Source organism: Mobula hypostoma, chromosome 5 (genome assembly GCF_963921235.1).
Source record: "Mobula hypostoma chromosome 5, sMobHyp1.1, whole genome shotgun sequence".
NCBI classification, from domain to species: Eukaryota; Metazoa; Chordata; class Chondrichthyes; order Myliobatiformes; family Myliobatidae; genus Mobula; species Mobula hypostoma.
Window position 1 is genome coordinate 118432960 of NC_086101.1, and position 20026 is coordinate 118452985.

The 20026-nt window shown below is 49.1% G+C and overlaps 1 protein-coding gene and 1 long non-coding RNA gene across 2 annotated transcripts in view; one reads left to right on the forward strand and one right to left on the reverse strand.

Moving 5' to 3' along the window:
* Window positions 1-3077: 3077 nt before the first annotated feature.
* LOC134346274 (uncharacterized) lies at window positions 3078-11485 on the reverse strand. The gene is made up of 3 exons (XR_010017893.1): window positions 11393-11485; window positions 5081-5244; window positions 3078-3923 (listed from the first exon to the last, which is right to left on the reverse strand). It is a non-coding gene; the product is annotated as an uncharacterized LOC134346274 (long non-coding RNA).
* Window positions 11486-11524: 39 nt separating this feature from the next.
* The window catches only part of slc25a35 (solute carrier family 25 member 35), a 37895-nt gene continuing 29393 nt past the window's right edge, over window positions 11525-20026 (forward strand). Inside the window, exons 1-2 of the mRNA XM_063047619.1 lie at window positions 11525-11991; window positions 17119-17184. Coding sequence (XP_062903689.1) covers window positions 11620-11991; window positions 17119-17184 — 438 coding nt within the window. The 5' untranslated portion in view covers window positions 11525-11619. The remainder of the gene's footprint in view (window positions 11992-17118; window positions 17185-20026) is intronic.

Below are 20026 nucleotides of genomic sequence, written 5' to 3' on the forward strand. Positions count from 1 at the left end.
GTAAAAATTCATCCTCAGATACGCCCTAAACCTCCAGGCAATCCGATCTGGGCACTCCAGTCCTAGATACCTCACTGACTCAATGTCTGTTTTTGAGGAGAGAACACTGCCAAGGTAGGGAAAATGGTCTACAATTTCAAGGGTGATATTAATAACTTTTATGGAGGGCTGGATAAATGGCTGGTTGGACGGAGGTGATATAAAAGACAGTGTTTTTTGTATATTCAATACACGAACCAGAGCACTACCTGGCTTGGCAAAAGCACTCAGGATACATTGAAGGTCTTCAAAGGTTCAACAGTTCATTTGATATCAGAGAATGCATACAGTATACAGCCTGAAATTCTTACTGTTCACAGACATCTAAAAAACGGGAAACCCCAAAGAACGAATAATGGAGACATCGAAGCCCCAAAGACCCCCCCACCTTTGCACAAATAGCAGCAAGAGCATCAACCACCCCTCTACTCGTGCCAGCAGAAACACCAACCCCCCTACCCTCCTCGCCATGCAAAAGCCCCCGCCCTCAAAGAGACCTTGATCCAGAGTCCATCGAAACCCAGCACTTCAGTATCTCAGACAGGCTTCTTCAGATTCTGGCATCTTCCCCCTTCCATTTCAGTCCTCAAGAAGGGTCTCGGCCCAAAACGTCGACTGTTTATTCATTTCTAAAGATGCTGCCTGACCTGCTGAGTTCCTCCAGCATTCTGTGTGAGTTTCTTCAGAGCAGTTGTGTGCCGCCTTCATGGACTTGCCTTCAACAGTGTTAGTAACTCTTTGCACAAAGATCCCACATATGCAGGATTTCTTTTCACTGTAAGGTATAATTTTATGTATGATTCATGTGTAATTTGTCTGTACCCACACCCCTGAGATGTTAAACAAAAAATACTCTGCAGATGCTGGGGTCAAAGCAACACTCACAACACACTGGAGGAACTCAGCAGGTCGGGCGGCATCCGTGGAAACGATGAGTTGACGTTTCGGGCCGGAACCCTTCGTCAGGACTGAAGAGGGAAGGAGCAGAGGCCCTATAAAGAAGGTGGGGGGAGGGTGGGAAGGAGAAGGCTGGTAGGTTCCAGGTGAAAAACCAGTAAGGGGAAAGATAAAGGGGTTGGGGAGGGGAAACAGGGAGGTGATAGACAGGAAAGGTGAAGAAGGAATAGGGGAAAACACAATGGGTAGTGGAAGGAGGCGGAACCATGAGGGAGGTGATAGGCAGCTGGGGGAGGGGCAGAGTGAAATAGGGATAGGGGAAGGGAGGGGGAGGGAATTACCAGAAGTTGGAGAATTCTATGTTCATACCAAGGGGCTGGAGACTACCTAGACAGTATATGAGGTGTTGCTCCTCCAACCTGAGTTTAGTCTCATCATGGCAGTAGAGGAGGCCATGTATGGACATAACTGAATGGGAATGGGAAGCAGAGTTGAAGTGGGTGGCTACCAGGAGATCCTGTCTGTTGTGGCGGACGGAGCGGAGGTGCTCGATAACTCCCTTATCCACACGTCCCTCCCCACGGATCTCCCACCCGGCACTTATCCTTGTAAGCGTAAATGCTACACCTGTTCCTACACCTCCTCTCTTGCCACCATTCAGGGCCCCAAACAGTACTTCCAGGTGAGGCAACACTTCACTTGTGAGTCTGTCGGGGTCATCTATTGCATCCGGTCCTCCTGGTGCGGCCTCCTCTACATCGGTGAAACCCGACCCAGATTGGGGAACCGCTTCGTCGAGCACCTCCACTCCATCCGCCACAACAGACAGGATCTCCCGGTAGCCACCCACTTCAACTCTGCTTCCCACTCCCATTCAGATATGTCCATACATGGCCTCCTCTACTGCCATGATGAGGCTAAACTCGGGTTGGAGGAGCAACACTTCATATACCGTCTAGGTAGTCTCCAGCCCCTTGGTATGAACATAGAATTCTCCAACTTCCGGTAATTCCCTCCCCCTCCCTTCCCCTATCCCTATTTCACTCTGCCCTCTCCCCCAGCTGCCTACCACCTCCCTCATGGTTCCACCTCCTTCTACTACCCATTGTGTTTTTCCCTATTCCTTCTTCACCTTTCCTGCCTATCACCTCCCTGCTTCCCCTCCCCCACCCCTTTATCTTTCCCCTTACTGGTTTTTCACCTGGAACCTACCAGCCTTCTCCTTCCCACCCTCCCCCCACCTTCCTTATAGGGCCTCTGCCCCTTCTCTCTTCAGTCCTGACGAAGGGTTCCGGCCCGAAATGTCGACTCATCGTTTCCACGGATGCTGCCCGACCTGCTGAGTTCCTCCAGCGTGTTGTGAGTGTTCCCCTGAGATGTTGTTGCAAACAAGTTTTGCATTGTACCTCACGTATTTGTCAGAATCAGAATCAGGTTTAATATCACTGACATACGTCATGAAGTTTGTTGTTTTGCAGCAGCAGTACATTGTAATACGCAATAGAACAAACTATAAACTGCAATTATATATATATATAAATGAAATAAGTAGTGCAAAAAAGTACCGGGTAGTGTACATTGCTGTGCAGAAGTCTTAGGCATATCTACAGTTGAAGTCAGAAGTTTACATACACCTTAGCCAAATACATTTAAACTCAGTTTTTCACAATTCCTGACACTTGATCCTAGAAAACATTCCCATAGAACCCATAGAAAATTTGTGGGCAGAACTGAAGAAGCGTGTGTGAGCAAGGAGGCCTACAAACTTGACTCGGTTACACCAGTTCTGTCTGGAAGAATGGAACAAAATTCCAGCAACTTACTGTGAGAAGCTTGTGGACGGCAACCCAAAATGTTTGGCCCAAGTTAAACAATTTAAAGGCAATGCTACGAAATACTAACCAAGTGTATGTAAGCTTCTGACCCACTGGGAAAGTGATGAAAGAAATAAAAGCTGAATAAATCATTCTCTCTACTACTATTCTGACATTTCACATTCTTAAAATAAAGTAGTGATCCTAACTGACCTAAGACAGGGAATGGTTTCTCGGATTAAATGTCAGGAATTGTGAAAAACCGAGTTTAAATGTATTTGGCTAAGGTGTATGTAAACTTCTGACTTCAACTGTATAGCTGGGGTGCCTAAGACATCTGCGCAGTATTGTAATTGTCAATGTGGAGTGGAGATCGAGTTTGTAACTCTGGCAGGAGTAACGGATGTTGGGAATGGTGAGGGAGTAGCACCACGGGTGGGGTGTGGGACGAGTGGCAGAGAAGGAATGCCAGGGGCAGGATGTGGTGCAGATACACCCAGACCTGAGACACCAGGCAAGGTCATTTGATTCCAATTGGTTAATTGATCCTTACAGAATGTCTCTCTGGTGCTTCCCGCTCCCTCCCCTCTCCCTTCCCCTTTTCTCAACCATGATTCCTCTCTCCCTGCCCCCTTCCCACTCTCAATCCATAATAGAGACCCATATCAGAATCAGGTTTATCATCACTCACATGTGTTATGAAACTTGTTTTTCTATGGCAGCAGTACAGTGCAATACATAAAATTACTACACTACTGTGCAAAAGTCTTAGACACCCGAGCTATATATGTGCCTGAGACTTTTGCATAGCGCATGAGTTCAATATCCATTCAGAAATCTGATGGCAGAGGGGAAGAAGTCGTTCCTGAATCGTTGAGTGTGTGCCTTCAGACTCCTGTACCTCCTCCCTGATGGTAGCAATGAGAAGAGGGCATGTCCTGGGTGAAGCGTGTCCTTAAAGATGGATGCCACCTTTCTGAGGCATCTCTCTTTGAAGGTGTCCTCGGTGTTGGGGATCTAGTGCCCATAATGGAGTTACCTTAGTTTACACATGACAATAACATGATTTGACTTCACTTGTGTATACAACTATTCCAGTTCAGTTTCCTGGTCAGTTCAAGGGCAATTTGGGAAGAGTAATAAACATCGGCTTTCTCACCAGTCCCTCAGATCCTGAAAAAGGAACAAATTAATATCAGGCCTCTGCATTGACACCAGAGCAACAGTAGGGGGCAATGTATACCAGAAAAGCCCAAATAGTTCGCGGTAAATATATTAGCAAAGTACCATCACCTATCACCTTCCGGCCAGCCTCCTTTCCCTCCCTCCACCTTTTTATTCTGGCATCTTCCATTCCTAAAGGAGGGTCTGGACCCTAAACATCGATTGTTTATTCATTTCCATAGATGCTGCCTGACCTGCTGAATTCCTACAGCATTTTCTGTGTGTTGCTTTACAACCCTGAGATTCATTTTCTTGCAGGCCTACAGAGTAAATCCAAGAAACATAACAGGAGGCAGAAACAAAAGACAGTACCCAACAAGACAGACAAAAACCAATGTGCAAATACAAAATAATAATAATAGTAATAATAATAATCATAATAATAAGAAGCAATCAATATTGAGAATATGAGATGAATAATTCTTGATAGTGAGCCCATAGGCTGTGGGAACACTGAAGTGTTGGGGCAAGTGAAATTGAGTGAGGTTATCCCCTTTGGTTCAAGAGCCTGATGGTTGAGGAGTAATAACAGTTCCTGAGGCTCCTGTACCTCTGTACCATAATCCTGATGGTGGAAACAAGAGAGATTGTGCACATTCTGGAAATCCAGAGCAACGCACACAGAATGCTGGAGGAAATCAGCAGGTCAGGCAGCATCTATGGAGGGGAATAAAGAGTTGATGTTACGGACTAAGACAAAATCTTCACCGACAGATAGACAGACAGACAGACACACACACACACACACAGGATGGAGACCTGAAATTAAAGACAGAAATGCTGGAAATGCAAAGCAGACCAGTCAGCGCATGTGGAAGGAAAACAGTCAACATTTCCCTTTCCATGGTAGAAACTGATGGCACTAGAACATTAAGGAGATGCAGAAAGTGGTGGATTTAGCCCAGTACATCACTAGCACCATCGGTTGTATCTACAGGTGACGATGCCTCAAGAAGGCAACATCTATTATCAAGACCCCCACCACCCGGACAACACCATCTTCTCACAGCTCCCATCGGACAGGAGGTACAGAAGACTGAAGTCCCACACCACCAGGTACAAAAACAGCAACTTCTGGTTCCTGAACCAATCTGTATAATCCTAACCTTATCACCATGGACCACCTCATACACTGGAACATCGAGGCCCTCCAGTGGTCAGGGTCATTCATGGATGTTGCGTCCCAGCTGTGTACGTGATATGCAAGCCAGGGTGGTACGATATGGAGAGTGAGCTGTTCCCCTGTAGCGGTCTTCCCCTCTCCACGCATCTGTTGAGTCCAAAGCAATGACAGAAATCGATACAGTTTGATACCAGCGGCAAAGCAGGAGGTATTAGTCAGTATTGAACTCAAAGTAGGACTTCCATAGGGACCCCAGCCCCGGATTTTTCCGTAAGACCATAGACCATGAGACAAAGGAGCAGAAGTCGGCCATTCAGCCCATCGAGTCTGCTCCGCTATTTTATCATGAGCTGATCCATTTTATCCTATTTAGTTCCACTGCCCCGCCTTCTCACCATAACCTTTGATGCCCTGGCTACTCAGATACCTATCAATCTCTGCCTTAAATACACCCAATGACTTGGCCTCCACTGCTGCCCATGGCAACAAATTCCATAGATTCACCACCCTCTGACTAAAAAAATTTCTTCGCATTTCTGTTCTGAAAGGGCGCCTGTCAATCCTTAAGTCATGCCCTCTCGTACTAGACTCCCCCATCATGGGAAACAACTTTGCCACATCCACTCTGTCCATGCCTTTCAACATTCGAAATGTTTCTATGAGGTCTCCCCTCATTCTCCTAAACTCCAAGGAATACAGTCCAAGAGCGGACAAACGTTCCTCATATGTTAACCTTCTCTCACATATTTTTCCCTAGGAGTTTACTGCCAAAGCCTTTCCCACGAGTGGGTATAGACACGGGGCAGTGGAAGTTTGAGGTCAGAGTTTTCCTTCTCCTAGGTAAGCTGACAACCACGGCTCACAAACCCCATCTGCCTAAAGCGACTGGTTTTAAGGCATCAGTAACCCACCTTTGCCCCTTTTCCTGTCAGTGGAATCGGTCCCGCCAGCCTTAGTAGCTAAGCTACACATGAAGTGCAGGAGCTGGACTTGGTTGTCTGAGGCTATTTGAGGTGCACAGCATTGGGAGCATTTAATAGGTAGCAGGAGCTTGTCCCTACTACCACCCCCTGGCTATGATAACCTTAAGGAACCATTCTAGAACACAGACTGTGGAACAGTACAGCACAGGATTTGGCCCTTGTTGATTCATTACAAAATGCTGGAGGAACTCAGCAGGTCAGGCAGCATTTATGAGCAGTCGACAGTTTGGACCAACTCAGATTCTTCACGGGACTCCTGACCTCCTTTTGTTTGTGTTGCTCATGATTTCCATTATCTGCAGGCTTTCTTACTTCTCTTGTGCGGTACAACCCTAATCACCACAGTTTAGCAACAGGATGGCCACTTCAATCACATTGCTTTCTTGTTCGACTTGCATAATCTTGCATCATTAATGCATTCCTTGTGTGAAGGTTGTGTATCCAATGTGACGGACACATACTTGTCCAGATGACAATAAACTTCAATTTGACTTTGATTTCCATGAAAAATGTTTCAGGGAAACCAACAAACAATCATCTGCAGGGTCAGTGGGTCAATCAGCATCTGCATAGGGGAGCAGAATTGTCAACGATTCTGGTCGAAAGCCGACATCAGAACTGAGAGTGGGGAGGGGAGGTGTTGAAAATTGAAAGTACATTTATTATCAAAGTACCCGCAGCATGCAGTACACAACCCCGAGTTTCGTCTTCCCACAGACAGGCAGAAAACAAAGAAACACTGTGGGGAATCCATTCAAAGAAAAAAAACATTGAATTCCTATGCACAAAAAAAATCACGCTAAGTGAAAAACACAGAGTATGAAACACCAAACCACAAAGTTCAGCGTCAGAATCAGGTTTATTATCACTGGCCTGTGACGTGAAATTTGTCATCGAAAGAGTCCAGGCATATTCAGAACCTTATAGTTCCCACACCTCCCACTTCCCGTTTCTACCTCCTACCCAAGATCCACAAACCTGCCTGTCCTGGCCGACCTATTGTCTCAGCTTGCTCCTACCCCACCAAACTCGTTTCTGCATACCTCGACACGGTTTTATCCCCCCTTGTTCAATCCCTTCCTACCTATGTTCGTGACACTTCTCACGCTCTTAAACTTTTCGATGATTTTAAGTTCCCTGGCCCCCACCGCTTTATTTTCACCATGGATGTCCAGTCCCTATATTCTTCCATCCCTCACCAGGAAGGTCTCAAAGCTCTACGCTTCTTTTTGGATTCCAGACCTAATCAGTTCCCCTCTACCACCACTCTGCTCCGTCTAGCGGAATTAGTCCTTACTCTTAATAATTTCTCCTTTGGCTCCTCCCACTTCCTCCAAACTAAAGGTGTAGCAATGGGCACCCGTATGGGTCCTAGCTATGCCTGCCTTTTTGTTGGCTTTGTGGAACAATCTATGTTCCGTGCCTTTTCTGGTATCTGTCCCCCACTTTTTCTTCGCTACATCGACGACTGCATTGGCGCTGCTTCCTGCACGCATGCAGAGCTCGTTGACTTTATTAACTTTGCCTCCAACTTTCACCCTGCCCTCAAGTTTACCTGGTCCATTTCCGACACCTTCCTCCCCTTTCTAGATCTTTCTGTCTCTGTCTCTGGAGACAGCTTATCCACTGATGTCTACTATAAGCCTACTGACTCTCACAGCTATCTGGACTATTCCTCTTCTTACCCTGTCTCTTGCAAAAACGCCATCCCCTTCTCGCAATTCCTCCGTCTCCGCCGCATCTGTTCTCAGGATGAGGCTTTTCATTCCAGGACGAGGGAGATGTCCTCCTTTTTTAAACAAAGGGGCTTCCCTTCCTCCACTATCAACTCTGCTCTTAAACGCATCTCCCCCATTTCACGTACATCTGCTCTCACTCCATCCTCCCGCCACCCCACTAGGAATAGGGTTCCCCTGGTCCTCACCTACCACCCCACCAGCCTCCGGGTCCAACATATTATTCTCCGTAACTTCCGCCACCTCCAACGGGATCCCACCACTAAGCACATCTTTCCCTCCCCGCCTCTCTCTGCATTCCGCAGGGATCGCTCCCTACGCAACTCCCTTGTCCATTCATGCCCCCCATCCCTCCCCACTGATCTCCCTCCTGGCACTTATCCGTGTAAGCGGAACAAGTGCTACACATGCCCTTACACTTCCTCCCTTACCACCATTCAGGGTCCCAAACAGTTCTTCCAGGTGAGGCAACACTTCACCTGTGAGTCGGCTGGGGTGATATACTGCGTCCGGTGCTCCCGATGTGGCCTTTTATATATTGGAGAGACCCGACGCAGACTGGGAGACCGCTTTGCTGAACAACTACGCTCTGTCCGCCAGAGAAAGCAGGATCTTCCAGTGGCCACACATTTTAATTCCATATCCCATTCCCATTCTGACATGTCTATCCACGGCCTCCTCTACTATAAAGATGAAGCCACACTCAGGTTGGAGGAACAACACCTTATATTCCGTCTGGGTAGCCTCCAACCTGATGGCATGAACATCGACTTCTCTAACTTCCGCTAATGCCCCACCACCCCCTGGTACCCCATCTGTTACTTATTTTTATACACACATTCTTTTTCTCACTCTCCTTTTTCTCCCTCTGTCCCTCTGAATATACCTCTTGCCCATCCTCTGGGTCACTCCCCTTGTCTTTCTCCCCGGACCTCCTGTCCCATGATCCTCTCATATCCCCTTTGCCAATCACCTGTCCAGCTCTCGGCTCCATCCCTCCCCCTCCTGTCTTCTCCTATCATTTTGGATCTCCCCCTCCCCCTCCCACTTTCAAATCCCTTACTCACTCTTCCTTCAGTTAGTCCTGACGAAGGGTCTCGGCCTGAAACGTCAACTGCACCTCTTCCTAGAGATGCTGCCTGGCCTGCTGCGTTCACCAGCAACTTTTATGTGTGTTGCTTGAATTTCCAGCATCTGCAGAATTCCTGTTGTTTATATTCAGATCAGCTCAGTTCTAGTTCAATGCAGCACTGTGTCGCTCATTATTTGAAATGCCTCCACAAACTGCATCAATAATGTCTTGCCCAGGACCCAGGACTCGGAACCATCCTCTGATAACATTGGTGGGGGGGGTGGGAGAGAGGGCGAGAGGGGAAGAGGGAGAAAGGGGAGGGGGAGAGAGAGGGGGAGAAAGAGAGAGAGAGAGAGAGAGAGAGAGAGAGAGAGAGAGAGGGAGGGAGAGAGAGAGGGAGAGAGGGAGGGAAGGAGAGAGAGAGGGAGAGAGAGGGAGGGGGAGCGAGAGGTGGAGAGAGAGGAGAGAGGGAGAGATGGAGAGAGGGAGAGAGGGGAAGTGTGAGGGAGAGAGAGGGAGAGGGGGAGGGGGGAGAGAGAGAGAGGGGGAGAGAGAGAGGGGAGATAGGAGGAGAGAGAGGGGGTAGAGAGAGGGAGAGAGAGAGGGAGAGAAAGAGGGACAGAGAGAGATAAAGGGACGGAGGGAGAGAGGGAGAGAGGGAGAGAGAGAGAGAGAGGGAGAGAGGGGGAGCGAGTGAGGGAGAGAGGGGAAGATAGAGAGAGAGAGAGAGAGAGAGAGAGAGAGAGAGAGAGGGAGAGCATTCGACTTCAGGGACCCTCCTCTGGGAGAAGCAAGTGAGACTGCTACAAACCGACACCTGCCCTCGGGAACAGAATGAGACGAAGAGAGTGAGCCCGTCATACACAGACACCTCCCCTCGGGAGCAGTGAGTGAGATGGAGAAAGGGAGAGAGAGAGAGACTGTCACACGCAGGCACCTCCCTCTGGCAGCAGCAAGCTGGAGACTGGTATACGACGCTAAACACACACTCGCCTTGAAGATTGCTTCAACAGGCGAGGTCGGTGAGAAATGGACCCGATCATGGGCTCACGCCCCATCTCCAAAATAGCGAGGAGAAGGGAAGGGTGAGACAGAGGCCAGAGGTAACTGGTGAGGCTGGGAGGGCAGTTCCGGCCAGGTGGGGGAGGGGGTATGGGATTGGGAGACGGAGGCTGATGTGTTTGGAGAAGCAACCATTGTTTGGCATCTGGGGATGGAACCCCTTGCTAATCTGAAGAAGGGACCAGTGACCCGTCTGGTGTCTGGAGATAGGCCCAGTGACTGCAGATGAGACCACTGTCTGGTCTGGAGATGGATACACTCTCTAGTCTGGAGGTGGGCCCTCCAAATGGCCTGGCGATGGGACAACTATCTGCTCTGGCGATAATGTGAGCACTATCTAGTCTGGTGCCTGGAGGTGTGACCCGCTCTCTCCTATGGTGATGGGACCACTGTCTGGCCTGAAGCTGGGAACACTGTCTGGTTTGGAGATAGAACTACAATCTGGTTGGAAGGTGGCAACATTTTCTGGTCTGGAGATGGGAACACTGTCACATCTGGTGTGTGAAGAGGGGTCTATTCTCTGGTCTGGACCACTGTCTAGTCTAGGCTACCAATTGACCTGTAGATGAGAACGTTGTCTGTCTGCAAAGCCGCGTAAGTGACAAAACCCAGCCTGTAAGTAGCAAGCTGAAGGAGCTCAGCTGGTTTGCCAGCACCTCGTTTGTTGCTCCGGTATCCAGCATCTACAGAGTGTCTCGAGTCTCTGTTTAGGATTGTTCTGAGGAAGAACAAGTATGGGCCAGAAATTGAAGTCCTCCATCGGAACCCTCTGCACCCAGGGAGGGTGACTGACAGTGGCACGTGATTGGGAGCCGCGCGGCGTCCCGGGGGTGCGGGCACCTCGACAACCGGGGACGATGGACAGCCGCGCGGCGCCCGGGGGATCCAGACACCTTAACAACCGGGGATGATGGACAGCCGCGCGGCGCCCGGGGGATCCAGACACCTTAACAACCGGGGATGATGGACAGCCGCGCGGCGCCCGGTGGATCCAGATACCTTGACAACCGGGGATGATGGACAGCCGCGCGGCGCCCGGGGGATCCAGACACCTCGACAACCGGGGACGATGGGCAGCCGCGCGGCGCCCGGGAGATCCAGACACCTTGACAACCGGGGATGATGGACAACCGGGGACGATGGGCAGCCGCGCGGCGCCCGGGGGATCCAGACACCTTGACAACCGGGGATGATGGACAGCCGCGCGGCGCCCGGGGGATCCAGACACCTTGACAACCGGGGATGATGGACAGCCGCGCGGCGCCCGGGGGATCCAGACACCTTGACAACCGGGGATGATGGACAGCCGCGCGGCGTCCCGGGGGATCCAGACACCTTGACAACCGGGGATGATGGACAGCCGCGCGGCGTCCCGGGGGATCCAGACACCTTGACAACCGGGGATGATGGACAGCCGCGCGGCGCCCGGGGGATCCAGACACCTTGACAACCGGGGGCGATGGACAGTTCCGCGGTTCCCGAGTGATCCAGACACCTTGACAACCGGGGGCGATGACATCTGCGCGCCTTCAGGGATCCGGCCGCATCAGTATCGCGGAGCTCCGTCGCAGCCAATTGGTCCGCTGCCGGACGGGTGGGCGGGGCTTACGTGCGATCCTTGGTGCGGCTGGTGGCCGGAGCGCAGAGCCGGGCTGAGCACCGGGGGAGGATGGATTTTCTCCTGGGTGGTGTGGCCGCCTGCGGAGCTTGCATCTTTACCAACCCCCTAGAGGTGGTTAAGACCAGAATGCAGTTGCAGGGGGAGCTAAAGGGACGAGGCTCCTACACGGTCCATTACCGCAACGTCTTCCACGCCACCTACACCATCTGGAAAACGGATGGCGTGCTTGCCTTGCAAAAGGGGCTGATGCCCGGCCTCCTCTACCAGTTCTGCATGAACGGCGTGCGCCTGGGCTCCTATGCCATGCTGGAGTCCGCCGGCTACACCCAGACAGGAGGCCGGGTCAGCGCGGTCAAGAGTACGGTGGCCGGAGCGCTAGCCGGAATACTGGGACCGCTTATGGCCAGTCCCGTCTACATGGTGAGTGCCCTTGTTATAAAGGACTATGAGCTCTGAAACAGGGTCTTATTTTTCTTTAGATAAGACGGATAAGGGACAGACGTGAGCACGTGGGACTAGCTCAGGTTACTTGGCAGGCATGGGTAAGGGGCCGAAGGGCCTCTTTCCCCGCTGCCTGACTCTATAATTATGCAGTTAACAGCAGTGCTAACCACTGCCCATTCAGTCTTGCAGCGAAGCAATTGGCCCTTCAGGCCACGAAGTCCATATCGACCCGACGATGGTTGTAACCCGCTTTGTTCCACGCTGCCATTTGGTCAGCCCGAGGGAGTTTATAGCCGGTATCCTCCGGAAGAAAACTTCGCCTTGTTGCCTGGAGGGAGAGGGCACTTTGATCCCTTTCTTAGCACTGACTGAACGAGGTAGCGTCCTCACAGCAGCCGCTCCAGACAGGGGCAGGCTCGCCAGTACCCCGTGGTAGCCGGGTCCCTGATATTTAGGATGCCCCCTGAATTGTCACTTGCTGGAAAACTCGCTCGACTACGGGAGAGGCCGAGTATTGGGCCAATTCTGCATTCAATCCCACCCCCCGGGGTGCGTGTGTGTGTCTCGTTCAAAGGTAAATTTATTATCAAGGTAAATTCTGTTTAAAGTGAAAGTGGAAAGCTTAAAGATGTGTCGGGCAAGTGTTTTTACCCAGAGTGGTGGGTGTCTAGAACGGGCCGCCACGCGTGTTGGTGGTGACAGATACCACAGGGGTATTTAAGAGGCTGTTAGACAGATGGATACGTGAGGAATGGAGGAGTATGGATTACCTGCAGGCGTTGTGTTTGACACAGACTTCATGGGCAGAAGGGCCTGATCCTGCAGTGTATAGCTCAGAGTCACAGAACGGTCATATCCAGGAATACCTTCTCTTGGAGCATGGGTTCCCAACCGGGGTCCGTTTCAGGTATAAAAAGTTTGGGGGTAGTGAATCTCTGGGATTCTCTGCCCCTGAGAGTGGTGGTAGTCAGATCATCAAATGTAGTTCAGGTGGCAATGGGAAAAAAAGTTGAAAGATCAGAGAAATGAGTTCAGTTCAAAATAAATTTATTATCAAAGTACATATATGTCAGTGTATCCAATGCTGAGATTCATTTTCTTGTGGGCTATCACAGTAAGTACAAAAAACACGATAGAATCAAAGAATTTCCTCCCCCATCCAGTGTACTAAAGATAAACTGCATATAAAAAGGAAAAAAATAGGAAAAAATAATAAATAAATACAAATTAAATATTGAGAACATGAGATGAAGAGTCCTTGAAAGTGAGTCCATTGGTTGTGGGAACAGTTCAGTAGTGTTGGCCAAAATGTGAGTGTCTGAGTGTGTCTGGAGACAGGAGTCTGGCTGACACTTATGACTGTGTGGCTAAGCACAACTCCAATGCAATGCTTAGGTTTGCTGACGACACCACTGTGGTAGGCCAAGTCAGAGGTTGTGATGAATCAGCATATAGGAGGGAGATTGAAAATCTGGGCGGAGTGGTGTCATAGCATCCTCTTACTCAATGTCAGTCAGACCAAGGAGCTGATTATTGACCTCAGGAGAAGGAAACCAGAGGTCCCTGAGCCAGTCTTCGCCAGAGGATCAGTGGGGGAGAGGGCTAGCAACTTTAAATTCCTCGGTGTTATTTTGGAGGACCTGTCCTGGGCCTAGCACACAAGTGCAATTACAAAGGAAGCACGACAGCGCCTCTACTTCCTTGGAGTTTGAGAAGCGGGATGACATCTAAAACTTTGACAAACTTTTGATGTATTGACTGCCTGCATCACAGCCTGGTATGGAAACACCAACGTCTGTGAATGGAAAACTCCACAAAAAGTAGTGGATACGGCCCAGTCCATCGTGGCTGAAGCCCTCCCCACCACTGGGCACATCTACAAGAAGTGTTGTTGCAGGAAAGCAGCATCCATCATCAGGGACCCCCACCATCCAGGCCATGCTCTCTTCTCACTGATGCCATCAGGAAGAAGTTTTAGGAGCCTCAGGACTCACACTACCAGGTTCAGGAACAGTTATTACCCCTCAACCATCAGGGTCTTGAACCAGAGGGGATAACTTCACTTGCTACGTCATTGGCACAACCTACGGGCTCACTTTCAAGGACTCTTTGTCTCATGATCTTGGTATTTATTGCTTATTAATTAATTTATTATTATTATTTCTTTATTTTGGTGTTTGCACAGTTTGTTGCCTTCTGTACTCTGGTTGGGCGGTCTTTCCTTTGATTCTGTTATGGTTATTATTCTATAGATTTATTGAGTATGCCTGGAAGAAAATAAATCTCAGCATTGAAGATGGTGACGTGTATATACTTTGTTAATAAATTTACTTTGAACATGGTCGCACTGGGTTTCAGTTTCCTCTCTGTTTGAGAGTGTCCATCTAGTTCGACAGAAGACAGGTGAGGGTTGGCTGTGATGCAGCTCATGGTTGAATAGCCTCTGTGCCCATCCTCCAGACTCCTGAGCAAAAAGGCATTTATCCTCACGAGAATGATTCCAGGAATGAAGGGGCTAACGTATGAGGAGTATTTGATGGTTCTGGGCCTGTACGCTCAGGAATTGAGAAGAATGGGGGGGTGGTGTGTGGAATCTCATTGAAACCTGTTGAATGGTCTCAGTAGCGTGGATGTGGACAGGGTGTTTCCGATGGTGGGGGAGTCTAGGATCAGAGAGCACAGCCTCAGAATGGAGGGATGTCCCTTTAGAACAGAGATAAGGAGGAATTTCTTCAGCCAGAGGGTGGTGAACCTGTGGAATTCGTTGACACAGACAACTGTGGAGGCCGTCTTTATGTATACTTAAGGGAGAGATTGATAGATTCTCGATTGGTCAGGGCATGAAGGGATAAGGGAAGAAGGCAGGAGATTGAGGCTGAGAGGGAAATGGATCAGCCATGATGAAATGATGGAGCAAACTCGACGGGCCAAATGGCCTAATTTTGCTTCTATGTCTTTTGGCTTTGTATTTCCTCTTGACTTAGGAGTCCACCAGACTTCCAGACCAATCTCATTCAATTAGTCTTGCTCCCTGTAGCCCTTTCCACTCCTCCCCGACTCTGCAGATTCAACCCCCCCCCACACACCAGGGGGCAATTTAAAGTGGCCAGTTAACCCATCATTGGGATGTGGGAGGAAACCGGAGCACCCAGGGGAAAACCCCGTGGTCATGGGGGGAAACGTACAAACTCCACACAGACACACAGTGGCGCAGGTCTGGATCGAGCCTGGGGCTCTGCTCTGGTGTCGTGAGGCAGCCACTGGGACGCCCTCACCCCCCCCCGGTAGGATTGGATACAGGGTGTCTACGACAAGAGTTCACAGTCTCTGAATATGCAGGGGGCCATATTGAGATGAGGGGGATCTTTTTCAGTCAAAACCGAAGAATGGAGAAATGCAGGGCTCGACCCATCACGTTGATGCTGACCACCAAGCAACTACCGTCACTAGTGCCATTTGCGAGGTCTTTGTGTCCTACACCTTGGTGTTTCAAGTGCTCCTCCAGGTACTTAGTAGATGTTATGATAGTCTCTGTCTCCACCACCACCTCAGGTAGATGTTTGCATCTGGAGAACAGAGTCTCTGTGCACATCTGGAGAACAGAGGTCTCTGTGCACATCTGGGCAATAATGCAAAATGTGCTGTCAGAGGAAGTGGATCTGATGATGGAGTTTAAAAGTCTATTAGACACCTGGACATGAATGGATCTTATGAAGATAATGGCGTGGGGGTGTGGATTGAGTGCACGAGCACTTCCAGGGAGAGGGAACCGAGAACTATACAGCATTGAGAGGTGAAAGATTTAACAGGAACATGAGGGGCAATGTCTTCGTGCAGAAGTTGGTGGGTGTGTGGAGCATGCTGCCAGATGAGCTGGTACAACAATACAGAGGGAGAAGTGGAGAGAGTGAACAATTTCAAGTTCCTTGTTGTTAATATCTCTCAGCACCTCACCAGGTCCTAACATATCGATGCAGCTATAATGAAGGCAAGTCATGGCTATATTTCATTAGAAGTTTGAGGAGATTTGGAATGTCACCTAAAACACAAAAGTGTGGAGAGCATCCTGAGTAGCTACATCACTGTCTGGTGTGGGGACGGGCAGCTACTGCACAGGATCGAAGTAAGCTGCAGAGAGTTGTAAACTCAGTCTGCTTCATCATGAGCACTAGCCTCTGTAGTCCCTACCTCAGAAATTACTAGGCTTACACATAGCCCTCTATTCTTCTAAGCTCCATGTACCTATCCAAAAGTCTCTTAAAAGACCCTATCGTATCCACCTCCACTACCGTTGCCGGCAACCCATTCCACACACTCACCACTCTCTGTGTAAGAAAACTTACCCCTGACATCTCCTCTGTACCTTTCTCCCCAGCACCTTAAACCTGTGTCCTCTTGTGGCAACCATTTCAGCCCTGGGAAAAAGCCTCTGACTATTCACACGATCAATGCCTCTCATTATCTTGTACACCTCTATCAGGTCACCTCTCATCCTCTGTTGCTCCAAGGAGAAAAAGCTGAGTTCACTCAACCCATTCTCATAAGGCATGCTCCCCAATCCAGACAACATCCTTGTAAATCTCCTCTGCACCCTTTCTATGGTCTCCACGTCCTTCCTGTAGAGAGGTGACCAGAACTGAGCACAGTACTCCCAAGTGGGGTCTTCTCATTGCTGCCATCAGGGAGGAGGTACAGAAGCCTGAAGGCACACACTCAACAATTCAGGAAAGCTGCCATCCAATTTCTAAGTGGACATTGAAACCATGAACACTACCTCACTACTTCCATTTCATTTCTGTTTTTGCACGACTTACTTAACTATTTGGTATGCATACAGTATATACAAACTGTAATTCAGTTTATCTCCTATATTTGCATTGTACTGCTGCCACATAATAACAAATTTCATGACATATGCCGGTGATGTTAAACCTGATTCTGATATTTGGATAGGGGTCCAGTTTAACTCGGCATCATGAACATCATGGGACGGAGATCCTGTACGACGTTCCTAAGTCGTTCGTCATGTCTTCCCAGAATTGGGGTGGGTTGGTGAAATTTGTCATTTTCCCTGTGTTTCTGAAGCTCTGTGTCATTTTACAGGTGAAGACACATCTCCAAGCTCAGTCTGCATCCAGCATCGCAGTGGGGCATCAGTACAAGCACCAGGTAGGCTCTGGTATGCCTATTATATCTCCCGTAACTAATAAAGTGGCCACAGAGCATACGTTTGTGATCATCTGCTGCTGTTGCCCATCCACATCAAGGTTCAATATGTTGTGTGCTCAGAGATGCCCTTCTGCATACCACATGTTTATTTGAGTTACGGTCGCCTTCCTGCCAATTTAAACCAGTCTGGCTATTCTCCTCTGACCTCTCTCATTAACAAGGCGTTTTCAACAAGTTGCTCACTGGATTTTCTTTTTCCGCACCATTCTCGAGATTTCATGGGAATTAACCTTTGGACTTTGACTTCTGGGCTCACGTTGACCTCTGACCCTGGAACTTGCTGACCTCTGGTGTCACTCACTCGCGTGCTTCCTGCCCGCACAAACCCCCATCCTTGCAGTCCTGAGGATCGCTGGTCTCATCCTCAGTGCCTGCCAACCCAGTGTCTGGGAACGCTGGCCTTTGACCGCAGAGCACTCTGAACACTGGCTCCTGCCCCTGACTCTTCACTTACTCCGCTCGGCTGTCTGAGAGGAAATCTGTGCGGGAGACTTCTTAAGGTGGAACTGGGGCAGTTCCACTCTCCTGACCTTGGAAGTCCATGTCTGGTTGTACAAGTAGTCATCACAAACTGGGGTCTTCCTTGGTCGCAGTGGATAACCATGACGTTTTCTGTGCCTTGTCATGCCCTCGCTCTCCACGGAGCGTTGCAGAACCACCTTGCTGGCCATTGGATCTCACTGTTGATCTCATCCTGCAAGACTGTTGGAGCTGACTTCGCAAGCTAGAACAGGCATGTTAATCCTTTTTCCCTCCTATTAACCTCTTTTTCCCCCCCCATCCATTCTCTATACCCTAACTCCCCATACTGTACCCAAAACTATCCCTGCAGACCTAAAAAGCTGATCGACCAACTCTGAGGCAGAACCACAGTGGTCATCATAGTTGCTCCAGCTGCTCTGGGCTTTGTGTCTGCAAGATCTGTGACGTTTTGCTCCGCTGTGTGATGAACTGAAGCTGAGGCTGTGGGCCTGCAACGGGCTTCATGTCAGTGGACTCACTTTCATTCTGAACATCTATTGCTTGCTTTTATTGTGTATGATGTGTGCGTGTGTGTTTTTTCTCTCCATTTTGTGTGGATGTTGGTTTCTTTGTTTTGTGGCTGCCTGTAAGAAGATGAAACTCAAGACTGTATAATGTATACATAATTTGATCATAAATTAACTTTGAGTTCAGTGCCATCTTGACCGGAAGAGATGGAAGCTATCCTTCAGTCCAGTTCTATGTGCTGTCAGGCTTTTGAATCTTCTGCCTGATGGGACAGGGGGCATGACCATTCAAGAGGGAATGACCAGGCTGGGAGGTGTCTTTGATTATGTTGTCCCCGGTCCTGAGGGGGGGGGGGAATGTAGACCCACCAAGGTGGTGCAGGCATATCGTGACTTGTTTCCTTGTCTACCAGGTTCACTTCGACAGCTTTGTTGTAGTTGGACGAGACGGTGGTGAGACTGCACCCTGGTGTATTTCAGTAGTTCTGCTCACCCTGTTGTAATCAGCACATTAAGATGGAAAGAGTTTACAGAAGATTTCTTATCTATTGAGATTGGAAATAATTTGGAAAATGTGTAGCTCAAGTTAGAGAGGGGTTTAGAGGCGCACAAATTCAAATGGGCATCAGTGAGAGGCAAACACGCGGAATGCAAAAGAATTTTGGTTTTCCGCGAACAATTCTGTAAATAAACGTGTAAACCCTGATCCTATTTATAAGCCGATGGGGGCAAAATTCAAGACCACAACACATGAAGTTCTCCCCACAGCCAATCAGTGACAAGACTTCTTCCCTATATCACAATTGCGTTTCCAAAATGACGACCAGACAGCTGAATGATAAGTATATAGAAGCCAAGCATTCAGAGGACACAGCACAATCGACAGTGCACAGGTAATGTCTCCTTGTATGGTGATGAAACGTTTGCAAGTAAATTGCCAAGATCGAACAACCCAACCCAACCATTTGTTGAGCTACAGCACAGAATAGGCCCTTTCATCCCTTCGAGCCATGCTGCCCAGGAACCCCCGATTTAACCCTAACCCAATCACGGAACAATTTACAATGACCAATTAACCTACCAACCAGTACGTCTTTGGACTGTGGGAGGAAACCGGAGCATCTAGAGGAAACCCCGGTGGACACGGGGAGAATGTATAAACTCTTTACAGGCAGGAGTGGGAATTGAATCTGGGGCACCAGTACTGAACCGTTCCGCTCTATGATGGATGTGTCAGGAGCCGTGGGACTGTGTTGTGGGGAAAGTTTGGGTACACTTGGACTTGATGCATTGAGACTGTTGGAGACGGAGGAATAATCTTATGGAAGTGATGGGGCATGAATAGATTGAATGCATACTCCCAGGGAGAGGGCATAGGTTTAGGTGAGAAGGGAGAGGTTTAACAGGAATGAAGAGGAAACTTCTTTGTGCAGACGTTAGTGGGAATATGGAGGGAGTGGTGCAAGAACAACACTTGGGCAGGAAAGATTTAGAGAGATGCACACCAAATGTGGGCAAGTGAGATCAGCTGAGATGGGCATTTTTTGTCAGCATGGATCCTACCGATTTAAATGACTCTTCCAGGCCATTAGAGGTTTTTGTGGGAATGTCCCAGGTTTCCACACCCCTGGTGTGAACAGGTTCTCCCTGACCTTGCATAATTTTAAAGCTTTCTGGATTCACGAGAGGTTCTCTCCATCTGTCCTGTCAGGTCCTTGGCAAATCAGAAACTGTGCAGATGCCAAAAAATCTGAAACAAAATCAGGAAGAATGCTGGGAGCACTCAGCAACAA